This window comes from Peromyscus californicus, unplaced genomic scaffold (genome assembly GCF_007827085.1).
Source record: "Peromyscus californicus insignis strain IS unplaced genomic scaffold, ASM782708v3 Scaffold_24__1_contigs__length_46423439, whole genome shotgun sequence".
Lineage (NCBI taxonomy): Eukaryota > Metazoa > Chordata > Mammalia > Rodentia > Cricetidae > Peromyscus > Peromyscus californicus.
The window spans coordinates 8,088,823-8,108,767 of record NW_026294535.1 but is presented as its reverse complement, the minus strand read 5'-3'; the positions used below and the strand labels follow the sequence as shown (position 1 = coordinate 8,108,767).

The window sequence follows — 19,945 nt, the reverse complement described above, 5'->3', positions numbered from 1 at the left end:
TGCATGCTTGTTGCTATTCCATTGCTTTTGCATTGCTATACTGAAAAACCCAGGCATGGCCTTTAAGATATCCATCTCTCTATCTGGCATGCCTAAAGCTTCCTTAGGCATTTAGCTGTTGTTACATTTTCTTAATGATTTTTTTTTATTTTATCATTGTTTCTGCTTTGTTCATCTACATGCCCTAACTGACATCACACCCTGCCTTCAAAACTATCTTCCTGGTGGTTAATTAAGTAATTAATTAAATTCTTTTTTTGTTGTTGTTTTGGTTTTTCAAGACAGTTTCTCTGTGTAGCTTTGTGTCTTTCCTGGATCTCGCTCTGTAGACCAGGCTGGCCTCGAACTCAAAGATCCTCCTGGCTCTGCCTCCTGAGTGCTGGGATTAAAGGCATGCGCCACCACCGCCCGGCTAAGTAATTAATTAAATTCTTTATTCATAAAATATCTTTAAGTATTACCTTATATGCCATTCACTCTTCTAACCTATAGGAGATGCAGTGGTGAGCAAAACAGAAAAAAAAATCTTGTTTTTATGGTTACCATTGCCAAGCAGTAGTGAGAAAACAATGTATCTAACTGATGTACAATAGAAACAGCAGGCCGGGCGGTGGTGGCGCACGCCTTTAATCCCAGCACTTGGGAGGCAGAGCCAGGCGGATCGCTGTGAGTTCGAGGCCAGCCTGGGCTACCAAGTGAGTTCCAGGAAAGGCGCAAAGCTACACAGAGAAACCCTGTCTCGAAAAACCAAAAAAAAAAAAAAAAAAAAAAAAAAAAACAATAGAAACAGCAACAATGTATCTAACTGACTACAGTAGAGACAACAACAATGTATCTAACTGACTACAATAGAAACAACAATGTATTAACTGACTACAATAGAAACAACAATGTATTAACTGACTACAATAGAAACAACAACAATGTAACTGACTACACTAGAAACAACAACAATGTATCTAATGACATACAATAGAAACAACAAAGCAAACAACAGAGATTCAAAACTATCACCTATCAACAATTAGTACCTGAAAAGCCATACAGAAATCTAAATGGTAAAAGGATGATTTTAAGTGGACAAAATGGATATTTCAAATGAAATCTTTAAACATGGAAAATGCCTAAGCATATAAACGATACGTAAATAATGATTAAGAGAAACTTCTGAAAGCACAAACTGTTAAATGAGAGCAGTTACTGTTGCATATACAAGAATAAACCAAGGAAGCATGTAAACAACGATTCAGAGAGAAAGGGTTAAATTCCCATAAGAACAAACAACTTTGTAGGCTACTGCCTCAAGCAGCCCCAGATGCCACCCGTGGTGGAAATTTGCTTGTCGGAGCCCGGACTCCTGAGGGGTGTTGAGGTCAGTCCGCAGCTCCCAAAAGTTTGTCTACATGGGCATCTAAATGACTCTTAAGGACACGCAGAGCCATGGTCTATCACAGCATGGTCCCTGCCCTCTGTTCTCAGCAGGCACCCAGTAGGGACAAGGGTGTCAGCGGAATTATACTTTCTGTCCTTTTAGACTCCGTCATCGCTTAGTAAACATGCCCCCGAAGAGAGTCCCTGTGGTTCTGAAGCAAAGTGAAGTTAAGGGAGAATTGTCAGGAAATGACCTTTGCCCCCGCCCACTTCTACTCCAAGCCACTCTGCAGAGGCTGTCACCCATGACATCACACTTTCTAGTTTTTAGGTCTTTAGTTTTGTTTCATTTTGCTTTTTATTTGGATAGTTGCATCATCTTCCCTCCATTCAACATGGAAGAAAAGACAGAGGAGGGCCAGATGAGAACTGTCCTGGGGTGGGGGGAGGCATTCCAGCCCAGCTTCTGCTGGGTGAAGGAGGAGGTTGAGGGCCTTGGAGTCTGGGGGTGGCCTGCTTCTCTTCTGGTCTCCCAGGAGGCTCTGACAGTCTTTCAATACTTTTAGCCTGTTGATTATCTGAGAGGCAGTGCTTTCTATACATGTATTTGTTTGGTTGTGGTACTGGGAAAACACACATGTTAGAAAAATGCTCTACCCCTGTGCTACCTCCACATCTGAGAAGCAATGTTTGGGGGACGCGGAAGTGCTGGCCATCGCTTACACCGAACCTGGCTGACAAGTCTTTAAGGCAGTTTGCACATATCCATCCACCATGGCGCTCCATCCTCTTGGGCCCAACAAAGCTGCATGTATAGCAGCATGGAGTTCTTGTGCAGTCTCTGAAGTCTAGAGAGTTCTACTCATTACTGCCAATGATACTCATGACTGCCTCTTTTCTAGGCAGTTATGACAGGCAAATTCATCTTGGTCTAGTTACTGTTGCCAGTAGTCTTGATGAGACAACAGCTGCCGATAATGGGCTTTATCCTTAGAGGAGAAGGCCGAGAGGCTTTGTGGCATGTGGTACTTCCTGTTGGATTAGAGTCAAGGTGTTCTGAAGTAAGCTCAAATTTTGGAAAAATGATGAAAGGTTTGGTTCAAATCGTATCAAGAGAAATTCATTTCAGAATCTACCCAGTGAAGTCATCATTATATAACAGAGTTGAAACCACAAGGCCAGACAAAACCAAAACCAAAACAAAACAAAACAAAAATTCTAACGGGCTGGGGAGATGGCCCATGTGAGACCACTTGCTCTGTGTAAGGACAAAGACCTGAGGTGAATCCCAGACATGTAGACTAACAACCAGGCATGGCTGTGAGCACCTATAACCCTAGCTTCAAAGAAGACAGGTAGATCCCAAGAGTCAGCTGGACAGCCAGCCCAGATGAAATGACCTTCCAGTGATATGCCCTGTCTCAGGGCAATAAGACTGAGTGATAGAGGGCCACGCCTTGAAAAGCCTGCTCTGACCTTTGCATGAGTGTCAACAGGCATGCGCACCTGCCCATGCACCCTATACAAACAAAGGAAAAAGAGATGGAGACCTCTAGTTTTCTTTTCTTAAGTGTTCTTGTTTTTTTTGATATTGAAGTATTGCTGGCCTCTAAAAAGGCTGGAAAGTGTTCCTCTGTCTTCTGGAAAAGAGAAGAGACAGATGGTCCTTCGTCTTCAGATGGTTGATAGAATTAACTGGCGAAACCACCTGGGCCTGGAAGCTTCTGTTTTGGGAGGTTGTTTATTAACTAAGTTTCTTTTATTGGATAAGCCTGTTTTGTCAATCAGTTCCCCACAGGTAAGTGTTGATAGGCATTCTTCAAGGAATTCCATCGAAGTTATCAAGTTTGTGAGCCTAGAGTTCTTTATAATCTATAGAGTTCTTTCTTCCCTTGTTTTCCTTATAATGGATCTGTACTGACAGGGCCTATTTCACTTGTGTGTGATATTCATAATCAGTATCATTTTTATTGATTAGTCTCTCTAGGGATTTATTAATTTTATTGAGAGAACTCATCTTTTAGTCTCATTGATTTTTTTATATTGTTTTCCTATTTGAAGTTACATTGATTTCTGCTCTGATTTTTTTAAAAATTAGTTTTAATTTGTGTACATGGGTGTTTTGCCTGCAGGTCTGTCTGTATGAGGGCATCAGATCCCCTGGAACAGGAGTACAGACAGTTGTGAGCTGCCATGTGGGTGCTGGGAATTGAACCTGGGTCCTCTAGAAGAGCAGCTGGTGCTGTTAACCACTGAACCATCTTGCCAGCTCCTCTGCTCTGATTTTTTAAAACTATTTTCTTTTCTTTTCTTTTTTTTTTTTTGCCTTCTTTGTGATTAATCTTCCCTTCTTTCTTAGCTCCCTGAAAGCAACGCTTAGGTCATCGAGTTTTAGATCTCAACATAGAAAATGCATTTTAACTCTGTCAGTTCCTCCCCAACCCACATGCGCATGCGCGCCCCTGAAAGTATTCCTTTTGCTGCACACCTCCAGTCTTGATAGGTTGTATTTTCATCGATTGGTTTTCAGTGAGCTCTTCAGGCAGGCACCTCTTCACAGATTTAGCTCATGCGTAATTTCTCAGAGGCTTTGAGCTGCAATTGCCATCCCCACTGAGGTTCGCCTTCTCTCTGGGGACTCTTCATGGGTGCTGGGCCACCACTCACAGAACCTGTGAGATTCATTCCATTCCAAAGCTTGGGGCAAGTTCTCCAAACTCTTCCCAGCTAAGCGGCTTCTGCTTCTCCCTACTCTAGATGTATTCACCCATCTTTTACATTTTTGATGATCCAGAATCATCCTTTCAATGAGAGCGAGACTTGTTGAAGTAAACAAGCACAAAATGATGACTATCCTCTTGGGATGGAAAGAAAATGAAAAATCAACCAAGCATACCCAAATGACTCAATATTTTGGTTCATTTTAACATCATTAAAGAGACTGCTAGGTACTCACCATGGATCCAGCTTTGGGGAAGGTAACAGATCGTTGTTACAGGCTGGGTTTTTCCATGCTGGGTGAGATTTGGGGAAATTAATGTCTTGAGGAAATGTTTTGGAATACAAACTCCTTATTCTATTTGAAGGCCTGTGAAGGTAGTGGTTGAACTGAGCCTACCAGGATTCAAATCCAGGCTCTACAATTCATTACCTGTTGTACTTTGAGCAAGCCAGCCTCTGTGGAACTCAAGGTCCTCTCCCATGGGACAGAAATAATTAGCACTACCTCATTGGATTAAGTATTAAATAAATACCACATGTATTTTTGGAACAACATATGAAACAAAGTAAGAGTATGTAAAGCGATCTCTGTGTAGGCCATGTTCTATGTCAAGAATTCTGAGTTCTATGCTTGTTGCTGTCTTAAAGATCCTTAAACATGTAAAACATTGAATGATAGTTCATACTACCCATAGATACCCATGTCAACCACGAATGTCCAAAGTGACATACATGCATGCATGTGTGTATGACTTGGGACTAGCACATGGCTGCTGGATCCTATGTATATAAAGGACAAAAATGGTGGGTAATATTCGTTAGAATTACAAGATCCATGAAAATGCCATCTCCAAACTGTCCTGCAAGCCAGGATTCCCTACCCCCAAGTTGGCCATGGCAGTCCTCCCCACGGCTCATCTATTATCAGGAAGGCTCTGTTCCTCTGTGAATTTCCTTTCCATTCATTTTCAAATGACTTTTCTGATATGAGCATTGTTGAATATGCACAAGAAAGAGCAAGATAGAGGCATAGCTTGTGTATGGATAGATTTGCATAAAGTATAAATAGAGTATATGTGCCCACATTTAAATGATGTAGTGATAATATTGTGTTGCTTTCCCAGAGTGAAAGCTAATTAATTCAGCTATTGAGATGATAATGATTTCCTTTTTGGATAATACCAGAGGTAAAGAGAAAGAAGAAAACCTGCAGACTTGTTCTGTGCACCCTTCCTTTGATTCATCTTGGAATAAGGAGTTTCATTTTCTCAACTATTGAGCTGTCTATCAGTACCTATTGCAGTTTTAAAAGGAATCATCCCTAGGCGGACTCGAGAGAAGACTGACTCATGCAGGCAGGCTGAGGTGTTCATTGAGCTCATGGTTTGGCACTGGGGGAAAGAGTTCTTTTTGCTTTACTCACTAAAAACGCACACTTCGGTATTTGCGCTCTCAATATCAATGCTAATCTGAAGCATAAAGTGTTCTTTTTTGAAAGATTTGATTTGGTTGGATTTAACATTTAGGAAAGTGTTAAGATCTTTCCTCCTGAAATGCAGACAGCTGACAGAGGAGCCCAGGGCTAAGCCAGCCTTGACATATCTACCTTTTCGTGCAGCTTCTGTTTTCACATTTAGTGAGCTACCCAAGGCTAGCATGTTCTCTTCTTTTCTCTTTTTAGGTCTCTCTCCCGGTCTAGCCTAGGCAGCATCTCTAACCTCTCAGCTATGGTATGGTCATGGTCTCCAGTCTCCAGTTCCCCCTTACTTCCTCTTGTTCTCCAAGAATTTTCTCCACATGAAGCTTAGGCCATACCTTCTACTGCCAAATTCTTGAAGAACTCCTCTTTTCCTACATAGCAAAGATCCCTCTGTATGGCTTTCCAGGGCATTTAATATTTATTTTCTCTCTTCAACCCCTTAACCACCCCTCACTCATATTTCCAGACTCCGCATGGCTACCTGGATGGATTGTCTACTTTCCCCCAGAGCTTCTGTAACGCTCTGCCTTGCTCCTTCTCAGAAGGTCTCTCCTCTCTCACGGTACACATTTCAAAAATGATTCTGTAAGCCGTCACTCAAAGTTCTCCTAAAACCTTCTCTGATTCCCCTACTTGGAATTAGAGTCACCCCAGCTCAACGTCTGATTCTTTCCAATTTGTAGGCATTGGGAAATTCTTATACTATAGTTAATTTATTGTAATAATTTTTTTTTTTTTTTGGTTTTTTGAGGCAGGGTTTCTCTGTGTAGCTTTGCGCCTTTCCTGGATCTCACTCTGTAGACCAGGCTGGCCTCGAACTCACAGAGATCCACCTGGCTCTGCCTCCCGAGTGCTGGGATTAAAGGAGTGCGCCACCACCGCCCGGCTATTGAAATAATTTTTGAATGATAGCTGGGTAAGTTTTCATAATACATATGCAACTATCCATATCTACACCATAATTGCTCCCCTCTCTCTAAAATGTGACGCGACCTTTATAAGCACTTTAGAATGACCCCCAATTTTCTTTCTGTGGCTGTGATAAAACACTCTGACCAAAAGCAACATAGGATAAGAAAGGTTTATTTCATCTTACGCTTCGAGGCCCCAGTCCGTCACTGAGGGAAGTCAGGGGAGGACCTCAAGACAGGCCTGTTGGCTGTTTCCTGCAGCGTTACCTTCAGCAGAGAACTCCTTCACGGCCAGAGAAGTACAGTAGAAACCAAGCTGGAGGAACACTGTCTGCTGACTCACTCCTGGCTTGCTCAGGCCCACGTTTGCCCTTAGACAGCCCAAGACCAGCTATCTGCTCAGAGAATGGTGCCACCCACAGTGGGCTGGGCCCTCCTACATCAGTTCACACTTAAGAGTCCTGCATAGCTATCCTCACAGACCAACCTAATAAAGGCAATCACTCAACTGAGACTTTTAAAAATCCTGTGGATTCTAGGTGGGGTCAAATCGACAGCTAACACTAACTTGGACAGGAGTAAACCACCAAATCCCTCAATACAGCTATGAACTAGAACTGGAACAGCTTTGCCCTCATCAAGGAACTGTGAATGAAAGTATTCCAGTGGTGGGAAGGGTAATTCATGACCCAACCCCAAGAGGAGTGTCAACTTTGAACTTGCCACATACACCCAGCTTATAACACAATAGTGCCCCTCATCCACCATGGCTGAATTCTAAGATACCCAGTGGAGGCTTTGTGTGAACCATATATATATAACTATACAGGCATGAATTAGGCAAGGAAGATATTATCAGTAATAGTCATTGACAAAACAGAATGATATGCAGTAGTAATAGTTGCACAAGTGAGATCTCTAAGTGCCACTGGGTGGGTTATCTGTACACCATGGATTTGCTGGCTAAAGAGATGATTCATATCCTGGGTGAGACTGTGCGAGATTTCATCACACTGCTCAGAAAGATGGACCATTGCAAAATTTATGAGGGGCTTATTTCTGGAAGTTTCTATTAGTATCTTTGAACTATGGTTTACCACATGTCATGAAAACCTCGGAAACTGAAACTGTGGGTGAGTGTGTAAGCTGCTGTACCAAGCAAGAGCGAGTTTCTCTGTTACTTCTCTTGCTTCCCAAATACGTGTCCCTGCTCACCACCACACCGAATCTGGAATTGTTGGAATCTTATGGGTGACCAGTTGGAAGAGAACAAGTAGATATGGGTCACAAGGGCAGAAGGAGGTCGCCTCCCCTTCCTGGCTTTAGGCATCTTACCTGAAGTGGCTACAGCTGTCCTCTATCTTCTCTGGGGAGATATCTTCTTTTAAATCAGGCTTGGCATTTTTATTGTTAGCAAGGCTGTCATAATAAGTGCTGAAAAACTAAAACCTTGAGCACAACTTTCCCCCTGAAATGCCTGGTAAACAACAACACACTTTCTGACTTTTTGCTTACTGCTCACTTTCTAAGCTTTAGGAAAGGATTCTGTATTTCCTGTTGTGTGTTGTCTGGGTGTTTTTGTCTGCAAAATGTGTACCGCCTGCATGTCTGGTGTTCACGGAAGCCAAAAGAAGGTGTCAGATTCCTGGAACTGGAGTCATGGGTGGTTGTAAACCACCATGTGAGCTTGGAGAACCTAACCCCGGTCCTCTGCAAGAGCATCACGTGCTCTTGACCACAGAGCCAAATCTCTAGCCCCCTTAGGTGCTCTATTAACCATTCCCTGCACTTGTTACGCCTCAGCATGCATCCAGTCAGCTTCCACACAACCCTTAGTCTTCTCTTGTTTAGTTATTTGCATGCATTTGCTTTTGTTCAACCTTTAAACTCTGGGAGGGCAGGGATGGATTGCTCGCCTTTATAGTGGCAGCACCTAGTACTTACTGGCCTGTAATTGTCCCCCAATAAAGATAAATGGAAGTAATATATATTTAAAACAAACTGATTTTTTTTCCTAAGAAAGGCCCTAATTCCCACTTGCCATTGTTTTAGAGAGATAAATTTAAAACAGCTCCCCTTTCAACAACAGCACACAGCAAAGTATCCATTGCTGCAGGTCCCTTTGCTCAAGGCTCATCTGGGTGATCCCCAGCAGTTAATGAAAAAATGCCCTGACGTACTTGTGTGGGACCTTCTCACACTTTCCAGTGTTTCTCCCTCAGGTTTCCTCAGGAGGAGCATCACCAAAAATGCCGTGTACAAGTGTAAAAATAAGGGCAACTGTGTGATGGACATGATCCGGATGTATTTCTTGCAAACTTGTTCAGGATCTTCTCACACTTTCCAGTGTTTCTCCCACAGGTTTCTTCAGGAGGAGCATCACCAAAAATGCCGTGTACAAGTGTAAAAATGGTGGCAACTGTGTGATGGACATGTACATGCGACGCAAGTGTCAGGAGTGTCGACTCAGGAAGTGCAAAGAGATGGGGATGTTGGCTGAATGTATGTATACAGGTATCCACTTCAAGCCATTAAATTCCACTAAAACCTCTTAAAGGAGGCAGGTGCCAGGTAACTCAATCATCCCACATGAACGACGGAGTCAGCTGAGTCACCTCAGTTCTTGGAAAGGGCAATGGCCCACTGAATTGTTTCAACGGCCACGTAAAGACCATCTTATTTCTCTGAAAGAAACGCCTGGGGTTTGGTTTGGGTCTTGTTTTCCTTTGTTGTAAGGAATTTATACAAGGAGTGATATGTCATCAACATATTATTGCAATAACTTGGTTCGGTGAGCTTATAGAACGGCATTCTGAAAGGCTCCTCTAAATTTGATTTTAATGTACCTCTTATTTATTACTTAATTACCATAAAAATTCATAGTCTTGGGACAATAACCGCCTCTGAATGATCTAAATAGCGTTTTAAACTAAGTCATTTTATTAAGAATCCGTCTCCTCTTAGTGTAGCTGTGAGCCCATTTGTATAGGTTTACACAGGAAATTAACTACCCCGAGTTTTAATATAATTTTGTCCTTCAATCTGATAAAGGGACACTGTATTAAACACTGGCGTTATGAGGAATCACCATCTTCATCAGAAATTGGAATGCATGTTAGAATAACATCATTAATTTTTCATCCTACAGCCTACTCAGATTTAGAGATATGCCTTGTCCCCCCTCAAAACAAACAGGCGAAGAAATGTCACCAAGGAGATGACAACATTCAGGAAGGAATGCCCCATGAAATAAAAGTCCGGGCAAGGTGACTCCGGTCCGATTGTTCCCAGACTGTATGGGTCACTGGGATGCACCCAGAGAAACAATGTGTGCAGGAGGGAGAATAATCGGCCTGTGTAAATAAATAATCCAGCCCTGGATGGATGAAAGTTTTATACGGGCTGATCACAATCACATTTTAGCATCCATGAAATAGGAGCCTGAATGGAGGCGGCGGCTGCAATCCAATCTGGCAGTGGAAAGCCACTGACGCAGGGTGGTTCGTGTTGCTCATTACTTAAATATGAGCTTGTTCCATCGGAGCTCATTTGCTAAGAGACCCTCCCCAGAAAGTCTGTAGTTTCATTTATAAACACAAAAATCTCCCTGTCAGAGATGTAGCTGTTTGATGAGTTTCTGCACAGCGAACTTCCTGGGGCTGTGTTTCATTGTCGTTGAGAGAACAAAGAAATCCAATATATATGGAAAGTGTTTGGGCCTTGCTTGTTAAAGCTCCAAGTGTCATCAATGATGACATTACGTGATCTTTAAAAAAAAAAAAAACAATTCTGACACTTTTGTGTCAGTCATGTTTCTATCATTATTTAAGAATACCCAGGAGAAGAATTATTAAGAGAGACCATTTCCTCTGGGTTCATGCTTTCAGAAGTTCCATGACTGTTTTCCACAGTGTTTAAGCGACTGGTGGAGGTGCTGCGGGGCAAAGGTCAGGGGGTGGTGACCGAGCACAAAGCTTCCCTCAGGATGTGGAAGAAGCTGGGGTGCCACAGTCCCATCCGAGGACACACCACTAGTGACCCACAGATCTTCTGTGACGCCCCCTCTTAGAGTTTCAAATGCCTCCCAGAAGCACAACACTAGGGGCTCTGTCTTTAACACAATCACATTCCTTAAGTATTGTATCCTTTATGTTTTTAAATAACTCCTGTGAGTTAATAGGATTTCAATTTTTTTTCCCCGAAAGATGTTCACGTTTGTTTTATTCAATAAGTTTAATGTGAAACTGAATGTACTCTCTATTGAACAGTATTAATATAGGTGAATAATAGTAACTGTATGTTTTGAAGCCCGTGCCTCTGACCTCCTAGACCAGGAACGGGGAGCCTGTCACTTACCATGCCATTGACTGAACATCTTGTGCTTTGTATAATCCTTTAGTATCACAAATTATTTACATAAAACCCAGCTTTAAAAAAAAAATGTAAAGCGTTTAAGCAAAATTCTGCAACAGTTTCTTTGTATTTTACAAATGAAGACAAAGACTTGCAGATGTCAAAAATGGGCCTTTTATTTTTACCGAAGATTTTATTTTTATTTATGTATATGTGTTTGTGTAGACACATCCATGTACTTAGGGTACCCAAGGAGGCCAGGAGAGGGCATGGGATCCCCTGGAGCTGGAATCACACACAGATGGAAGCCAGCTCCTCTGGTCCTCTGGGAGAGCAGCAAGTACTCTTAACCATGAAGCCATTGCTCCACGTGATCTTCTCCTTTTAAATACCAAATGAGCTGGACGATGGTGGCCCACGGCTTTAATCCCAGCACTCGGGAGGCAGAGCCAGGCAGTTCTTTGTGAGTTTGAGGCCAACCTGGGCTACAGAATGAGTTCCAGGAAAGGCGCAAAGCTACACAGAGAAACCCTGTCTCAAAAAACCAAAACAAACAAACAAATACCAAATGAGCTAGAATTAATTCTGACTGTCCCCTGAGCTGACCATATAACAGCTGCTTCAGGACCACACACCCAATAGGATTTTCTATGCTTCCCCCCCCCCCAGGTTTGTTAACTGAAATTCAATGTAAATCTAAACGGCTAAGAAAAAATGTGAAGCAGCACGCAGATAAGACGGTAAATGAGGACAGCGAAGGCCGGGACTCGCGACAAGTGACCTCCACGACCAAGTCATGCAGGGTAACAGAGAGTGATGGCGTTGCCAAGGTCAGCGGGAATTGTGTTTCCAGGAACCTGCCGATATGGCCAGGAGGCTGAGGCCTTAGCCACAGCCAAGTTTCCATTTCAGCTGTGTACTGAAATGGAGTCCTTTTTTTTTTTCTTTTGAATCAAGAGGGAAAGGTGTGAAGTTTTAAATAGTAGCTGTGTATAAGGTAAAAAGTGAAAGCTCTTCTCTCCGGGCTACTACTACCTAATGGCTGCCAGTGGGAATGATTTAGTCTTTAGGATGGAGTGTTCTGCTTGAGGTTTTCTTTTGAGACAGGATCTCACTGTGGACATGGCTGTCTTGGAACACCTTATTTAGACCAGGATAGCCTCAAGCTGACAGAGATCCACCTGCTTCTGCCTCCCAAATGCTGGGATTTGCTTCCAGAATTCTGAGATTAAAAGCTTGCGCTGCCCGACCTGGGTTCCAGCTGAGTTTTTGAAGACCATACCTACACTCCCCACCTCACCCTTGCCCCTGAGAGAAGGAAAGCTCCAACTTGGGAAGTCTGGACCCAGGAGAGGCTGTGGGTTGCTCCTCATCAGTGGGTAAAACAGAATCCCACGTATATGTGGACCAACAGAGAAAACCCTTTTAATTGAACAACAACAAAAATCTCTTAAGAAATCCATTGACTCACTAGGGACAAAGTGAGGAACACCTGGGCTGGTTAGACACACACACAATGTTAAGTCACAGAATATCTGGAAGGATTCTTACTCGCTGGTAGTTGAAATACCAATAAACCATGATATCCAAGCTACACTTTTGCCTGTATTCGGTTTGGCAAGGACAACTTCATCCACTGTTAGGTTTTTAAACATATTGCTTGGATTGACTTCGAAAGAGCTGACCTTATAAAAAAAGGATCACTCTGCCAGAGTGCCTCATCAGAAACGCTTTGGTGTAAGAAAGCAAAAAGTTGACACAATGGTTCATGTTTCTCAAGAGACAGTGAAGAGGGGAGAGGTGTTTGGGATCCGGGTTGAGCAGACTGATGACTGTGGTGTCAGAAGACTGGTTTTTTTTTTTTTCTATAATGTGTAGATATGTAGGAGTTTAGGCTTTGGCTACATATTCCTTATGACAACTATGTAACTGCCATTTTAATTTAAAAGCAGCACAGACAATATATCAGCAAAGGAGCATGACTACATTCCAGTAAAACTTTATCTTCATAAAGGTAGATGTGGTCTAAAGACCACAGTTTACCGTCCTTGAATATAGATGAGTGTGCACAGATGGATTCTCTGTCTAATACACAGGAAGCATTTTTTTTTCGGTTTTTAGAGACAGGGTTTCTCTGTGTAGTTTTGGTGCCTGTCCTGGATCTCACTACTCTGTACACCAGGCTGGCCTCGAACTCACAGAGATCCACCTGGCTCTGCCTCCCAAGTGCTGGGATTAAAGGCGTGTGCCACCTCCGCCTGGCTCACAGGAAGCATTTTAAAGCTATGATTTAACCTTGAACTTCAACTGACATTCAAGCGTGATTGGATTCAACAGCCTCCATATTCACACTACTATTTATTCCCATATTTATTCATATGTGAAGAGGATATTTTATTGTTCATATTTTCTAAATAGGAAAACCAGCAAGTTGAAACAACTTTAGGGAAATATGTAACTGATTATGCCTGGACCCAGAGAAACCTACTTTCTAATACGTGTAAGCCCATAGCTCTTAAGGCTTTGAAAAATCCTTTGTTATCAGTTCATTTCAGAGAGTGTACGTATTGGGATACGCCCTCAACTGCCCTCCCTCACACCTTTCATTTTCTTGCCAGTGTAGGAGAAAACTGAACTCACCTCAGATCAGCAGCACCTTCTGGATTATATTATGGATTCATATAGCAAACAGAGAATGCCTCAGGAAATAACCAATAAAATCGTATGTATGCTATCTGAATATACACTTGTTCAAAGTTAGCATTTCTCTGGAGCTGTTAGTACCTTTAAGGTGGGACTTACATATAAATGTGTTACTCAAAGTGATTGTATTTGAGACTTCAAGTTATATATTCAAACTTTCATCAGTCTTAAGCAATTAAAAAAAGATGTCATGGATCTATCTTGTAAATAGTAATTGATTTCCAAAGATCTTAGAAATGTGATCTGGGTCTTTAAATTTCTCTAGTCAAGTCTGTTGTTTTCCTTTAGTGATTTTATATTGAGTTATCCTTTTCCTGCTTATTGATTAATCATTCACTTTTTTTCTTAAAATTTAGTTAAAAGAAGAATTTAGTGCAGAGGAAAATTTTCTCATATTAACAGAAATGGCGACCAGTCATGTACAGGTTCTTGTAGAATTCACAAAAAAGCTTCCAGGTACTTTTTAAAACAATAAATGTTAATGTTCTTGAAATGTGTGAGATGTGCCGTGATCATATTAATCACTCTGTGGGCAATATTTTGTTCAGTTCTTAAAGCATTCTTATGTGATCAGGTAGGTCTATTGTCGTGATTTCTTTGCTAGGTGTTTTTCCATTAGCAATTACTCTAATACATTGTACAGTTTTCCTGTAACATTGACAGCTTCAATTTACTATAAAATCAAAATCCTATCTGACTTAATCTTTCTAGTTTTTATGGACATGAAAAGTCATAGCAACAAAGCATATTCAGGATTATTTATAATAACTCTTCCTTGGGCTGAAGTTGTAGTTCAGTTGGTATAATACCTGCCTAACATGCATGAAGCTGCAAGGTTGATCCATAACACTGTGTAAACTGGGCCTCATGGTATGTGCTTATAAATCCTGGCACTTAGAAGGTCGAATCAGGAGAAACAGAAGTCTAGGGTCATCCTTGGCTAAATATTAAGTTTGAGACCAGCCTGGTATACATTGGATCCTGTCTTAAAAAAGAAAAAAAATCTTCCAAATCAATAGGCCAGAATTGAGACTTTGCAAAGTTGGCATTTATTCACTTATTCAATAAGCAGTGGTTGATGGCACCATTAAGGCTATTCCCTTAAAGAAGGGTAGTTAAAGGCTATTACACACACACACACACACACACACACACACACACACACACACACACACACATACACACACACACAGTGCTATTTGAACATAGAGAAATCGGGTTTGAGAAAACCTAAGAGCCTTCAGAAAGAATTACATACAAGTTGGATATTTTTTAAGATTTATATTTTTTTAGTGTGTGTGTGTGTGTGTGTGTGTGTGCGCGCGCGCGCGCGCGCGCGCGCGCGCAAGTACCTGCAAAGGTCAAAGATATAGACCTAATTTTGGATTTCCAGTGCCCATGTAAACAGCCAGGCATGGGTGTTATGCTCTTCTAACCCCAGAACTTGGGAGGAAAGGACAGGAGGGTCCCCAGGACTTGCTGGCCAGCCAGGCTAGCTGAATCGGTGAGGTCCAGATCAGTGAGTCTGTCTCAAAAATAAAATGGAGAGTGTTTGAAGAAGACACTCAGTGTTGATTTCTGACCTTCACAAAGCCACACTCACAGGCACAGATGCACACACAATAAAAAACCACACACATGAACATATATGTCATCCTGCACACACACACACACACACACACACACACACACACACACACACACACACACACACACTATGGGAGAAGAATTCCAGCGTGGCTACAGAACGTCTTTGGCAGGCTCTTGGATTACATAGTAAAGCAAATTGGCAGCAAATGATCAGGGCCTAACTAAGGAATTTAGCCATTGCCCCCGGGTGGTAAAGAGGTTTAGGAAACAATGAAATTTTTGTTGCAGATAGATGGCCTTATCAGGTGTATATGAGGCGGACCTGAGTGGAAAGAGACGAAGCGGGAGGAGCAGTTGGTCTGCTACTAGGGAAGCCTGGGGAAGAAGGTTCAAAATAAAATAATAAGAGTAGAAGAGAGAAGGAGGAAACGTGGAAGATCGATTCAAAAATTCGTAGGGGTTGAGGAACGGTATGTGTAAGGTAAAGGAAAGGGTGTGTCTTGAAGTGCTAAGCGTATGAACTTCTCCAGTGAAGAAACTGCTGTGCTGAGCCACATTTCCCAACCTGCCCCATCAGTGTGTCCGTGTCACTAAGACGTGATTGTTTCAGTGGAAAATAAAAACCATCAACAAAGCTAGCCTGAGCTACCTAATCAAATGTCTCAAAAGAATTTTAAAGAATGTTAGTGCATTTACAATTTCATTGTATAGAGTGCCATAAATACCCATAGTAACAGCATAATATTCGTTAAGTTACAGACAACAACCTCCAACACAGGTTTTTAATTAGACATGCTAATTTGCCTCTTTTTGCCAGCATTATGCTATTCTTTTATTAAATGCGTCACAGACAGACATTAGCCTAATGAAACTCATAAAACGTGGAGAGAAAGTTCTCGCTGTCATTGAGACTTTAATATTCTCTTGTGTCTTTACTAACAATGAAAGAAGCTTAATTTGTTCTATGCTAATTAAGGTGACACCCCCTCTTGATTCAAAACCAAGATCGCACAAAAAGAAGAACGGTGTGTGGGGGGGAATAAATGAAAAAAGGTAGAGGGCGATGACATTTTTTAAAAAAATTATTTATGAGAAGATGTTTTTCAGTTCAAATGGTCAGTCGCTTTGCATCTGAGAAATAATAAGTGACAAGAAGCAGATAAGATGTGGCTCTCGGAAAGCAATGACATTCATTCCTAGTCCCAGTTTCTGAGGGGGAGCACAATTAATGTGTGTTCAGTGAATAAGGCAGAAGGAAAGATCTTAAAACACAGAAGGAAATAAAGGCAAAAAGCCTTTGCCAATCTTTCCCCCCAACAGCAATTATAGAAATAACATTACAGGTATCAGCAATGGTAGTATAATGCCAATATTGAAAGGGGATTTTGTGGGAAATCAGTCTTTCTATTTAGTACGTCCTCTCCCAGACACTGTCCACAGTGCTGGAGACCCAGTAAGTAGAAAGCATGGTCCTGCCTGCAGAGGAGCCCTTAGGTTCTCAGAATAGGGACTTTTCTTTTAGACGGGGTCTCATGGAGGCCAGATGGACCCCAAACTCATGATATAATAGAAAATGCCCTTGAACTTTAGATCAAGAAGTACTGAGGTTACAGGCATGTACCTCCACATCCAATGTTAAATTTTATGCAGTGCTGGGGAATGGGTGGTCCCCAAGGCTTCATATAGGTTTAGGCAATCATTCTATCAACTGAGTTAACTCTCTGGACCAGATTGTGACTGTTAATCTTTAGCCTTGCTGTCTTTGAATTCTCTTTGCTGGTTCCTCTCCTAAGCTATTAGACATTGACGACATTCTCTCTCTCACTCTCTCTCTCTCTCTCTCTCTCTCTCTCTCTCTCTCTCTCTCTTTATCTATTTATCTATCTATCTATCTATCTATCTATCTATATATATATATATATATATATATCATGTGTTGGTATGCACAAAAATTTGTGGGGTTTTGTCATTTATTAACTCATTCGTTCTGCTGCCCAACAAATAATGTCGGGCACCTATTACATGTCAGGCATTGAGGTTGGTTATAAATGTAAGTAAAACAGACAGTCTCTGCTCTAAAAAGTTTATATTGCAACGTAGGGAGCAGCCATTACATAAGCCAATGAATTCATTGCATCATGACAGGTAGTGGTACATTCTGTCTGTGGACAGTAATGAAGCAGATGGATCTAGTGAGAGCCTGGAGCTTTACACAGGATAGTTTTGCAGCAGAGAACTGATGCCTGGGGGGCGGGGGAGACCAGGGAAGGGCATCTCTGAGACAAACAGCACATGTTCAGATCTCAGTAGAACCAGAGCCTCAGGAGGAGAGAGGAGGAGAGGGGAGATGGGGAGGAAGTCAGAGCAGTGGCTGGGGCAGGAAGAGGCAGTTCTAAAAGTCTGGAGGAGGACTTTGTGACTTCCAGATGGGGTTCTAATCCTTGAAGCTAAAAGTTCTTCCCCAGTTTTGTCTGTTTCTCTACATGGCATGGTGCAGACCTTAGCTCAGAAAATATCCCTCAGGATGACTTGTGGGATATGTTACTCATTCTCTGCATTCTAACTAAGCCCCGGGAGCCAGCCCAATATTTAGGACATATGAAGACTATTTTTCTGGCTCTGGATGCTTTTCTTTTCTGAGTTGACCCTGCATGCCAGGTGTGACCAGAGTAATAACTCCAAGAGAATCTGCCTACCCCGGGTTTCTGATGCTTGTTTCGCGGGAGTCAGCTTGTTTCTGCCATTATGTATGCGCTTGCTGTGTGCTTGGCCTCTGTTCTCACTGCATCTCTCTAGTAAACCTGACTCAGTGCAGAAAAAAGCCAGCCTCTCTCTGGGGGGTTCGGTAAGGTATTCAGCGGACTGCCCTTGAAGACCTGCTGTAAAACAACTACAAGATCGGTTGATGGAAATGCTCTATCAGTATGGATGATGGCGATGATGAAATCTTATCGTATGCATGCAATATTATCCTATATAAACAGTGTGAAATAGCGTTGGACAAACTCCTTGATCCTGTTTGATCATTGCCTTAGGGTTTCAGACACTGGACCACGAGGATCAGATTGCGTTGCTGAAAGGGTCAGCAGTGGAAGCCATGTTCCTCCGCTCAGCAGAGATTTTCAATAAGAAACTTCCCATTGGACATGCAGACCTGTTGGAAGAAAGAATTCGAAACAGTGGTAAGTGATGGAGTTAAAGGGTTTGTTAGTCCAAGTAAAATTGGAGCATACCATGAAGATGGGCCCCAGTCTACCAGGCAACATTACATGACCCTGTGCCTGGCGTGAAGAATAGCTCTAAAAGATACAGGTTAAATGGATAGGTTTTTTGGAACCTTGGCTCAATAATCCTTTTGGTAACAGCAAAGTATTCTTCTGTGAACCAAGATGAAGGATCAGAAGGAGACTCCTGAAATATTAAAAGGTTCATCTGATTGAAAATAGTATAACGGGACTGTGTTTATCCAGTTTAGAAAAAAAAGATTCATTTATTCTCAACCTATAGGTATAAAAGACCAGTGTCAAGCTATTATCTATCCTATTCAAAATAAAATTTAGAGAGAAAGTGCTAAAGTGAAGAGATTGATCACACAGGCTGCCTCCCTTGTGAAGTTTAAGGTCTGGTAGAAAGAGGGGAACTTACAAAGTCCAGTAAAATGGTAGAACAGCTAGCTGAGAGCTAACTTCTAACTGGAAAGCTTTCTAGTCTGGAAGGTTTTGTTAGCGTTTGAACTGGGCCTTGAACAGCACTTCATCTGGATGCTTGGGGTGCACTTGTAGGTCAGAAGGAGCAGTGTGGGTGAAGGATTAAAGATCAGAAATCTTGGGCGTGTCCATAAGAGGTGGGTGCGGTTGAGGCAATGGATTTAGGCTTACAATAAAAAGGAACAGAGAGGAGGGAAATATGACTAGATGGTTAAGGGCCTTGAATGTTGGGCTAAAGATTCTGTTATTTTCTAAGCAACAGGGAGATGCTGAAGGTTTTTGAACAGAAGAGGGAAAACATGAAAATAAATATTTGCAAGTCTCCTTATGAAAAGCTGGGATGGAAGATACCACGGAGGAGATAAGAGGTCTCAAGGGTGGGTCCCTGGTCCTGGGGAAAGAGAATGAGAATTTCAGGCTGTTGTCCCAGACTTTCACCCTCTGAAACGCATTGTGCTGTCCAGAAGTATGGATTATAGTCTACATTTTTAAAGTATTGATTCTGGCCCACAATATGTAGGCAGTCAAAGGCCGCCAAATACATCTCAGGTGGTAGATTTTATTTTTCACATGTGTTAGGACCTTGTTTTAAGCAGTGTGTATGCATGTGCATGTGTGTTGGAGGTGTGTAGAGGTGTGTGTGTAGAGGTGTGTGTGTCCCAGCACTTGGTTCTAGGAGTAGGTACTTGTGTGCTGAAGAGACATCTGTAGAATTAATGGGGGGAAGAATGGACAAATGAGTTGAGGTTTCTCTTCAGCTGTCCTGTCTGCTACTTGCCTCCCCCACGGCTCTTCCCAGGTATCAGAGTGCCTGCTTTTTCCCACCCTGAAAATTAAATAGCAGGAAGTCCCTTTTCCGGATCTTCTTGAAGAGGTTATTCTGAAGGATCAACATCCGCTAGGGATCTGAGTGTAAGCTGTGGGTGCAGGATGTGTGGGTGCAGGAGGTGTAGGTGCAGGAACTCTGCTGTGCCCTGGTTCCTCCTCAAGACGAGTTGTGTGAAGTTTGCTCAGGTGCCACATGACAAAGCGGAGTGGGCTTTCTGCCATAGAAATGAAAATGTTTTGATGAGTAGAGATCTGAAGGGGAATTAATCAATTACCCATAT

General features: G+C 42.2%; 1 protein-coding gene across 1 annotated transcript in view; it reads left to right on the top strand.

The window, feature by feature from the left end:
- The window catches only part of Nr1h4 (nuclear receptor subfamily 1 group H member 4), a 59,866-nt gene that overhangs the window by 25,037 nt on the left and 14,884 nt on the right, over nucleotides 1-19,945 (top strand). The window contains exons 3-7 of the mRNA XM_052753761.1: nucleotides 8,845-8,997; nucleotides 11,506-11,639; nucleotides 13,460-13,558; nucleotides 13,896-13,995; nucleotides 18,165-18,311. Of these exons, the coding sequence (XP_052609721.1) occupies nucleotides 8,845-8,997; nucleotides 11,506-11,639; nucleotides 13,460-13,558; nucleotides 13,896-13,995; nucleotides 18,165-18,311 (633 nt within the window). The remainder of the gene's footprint in view (nucleotides 1-8,844; nucleotides 8,998-11,505; nucleotides 11,640-13,459; nucleotides 13,559-13,895; nucleotides 13,996-18,164; nucleotides 18,312-19,945) is intronic.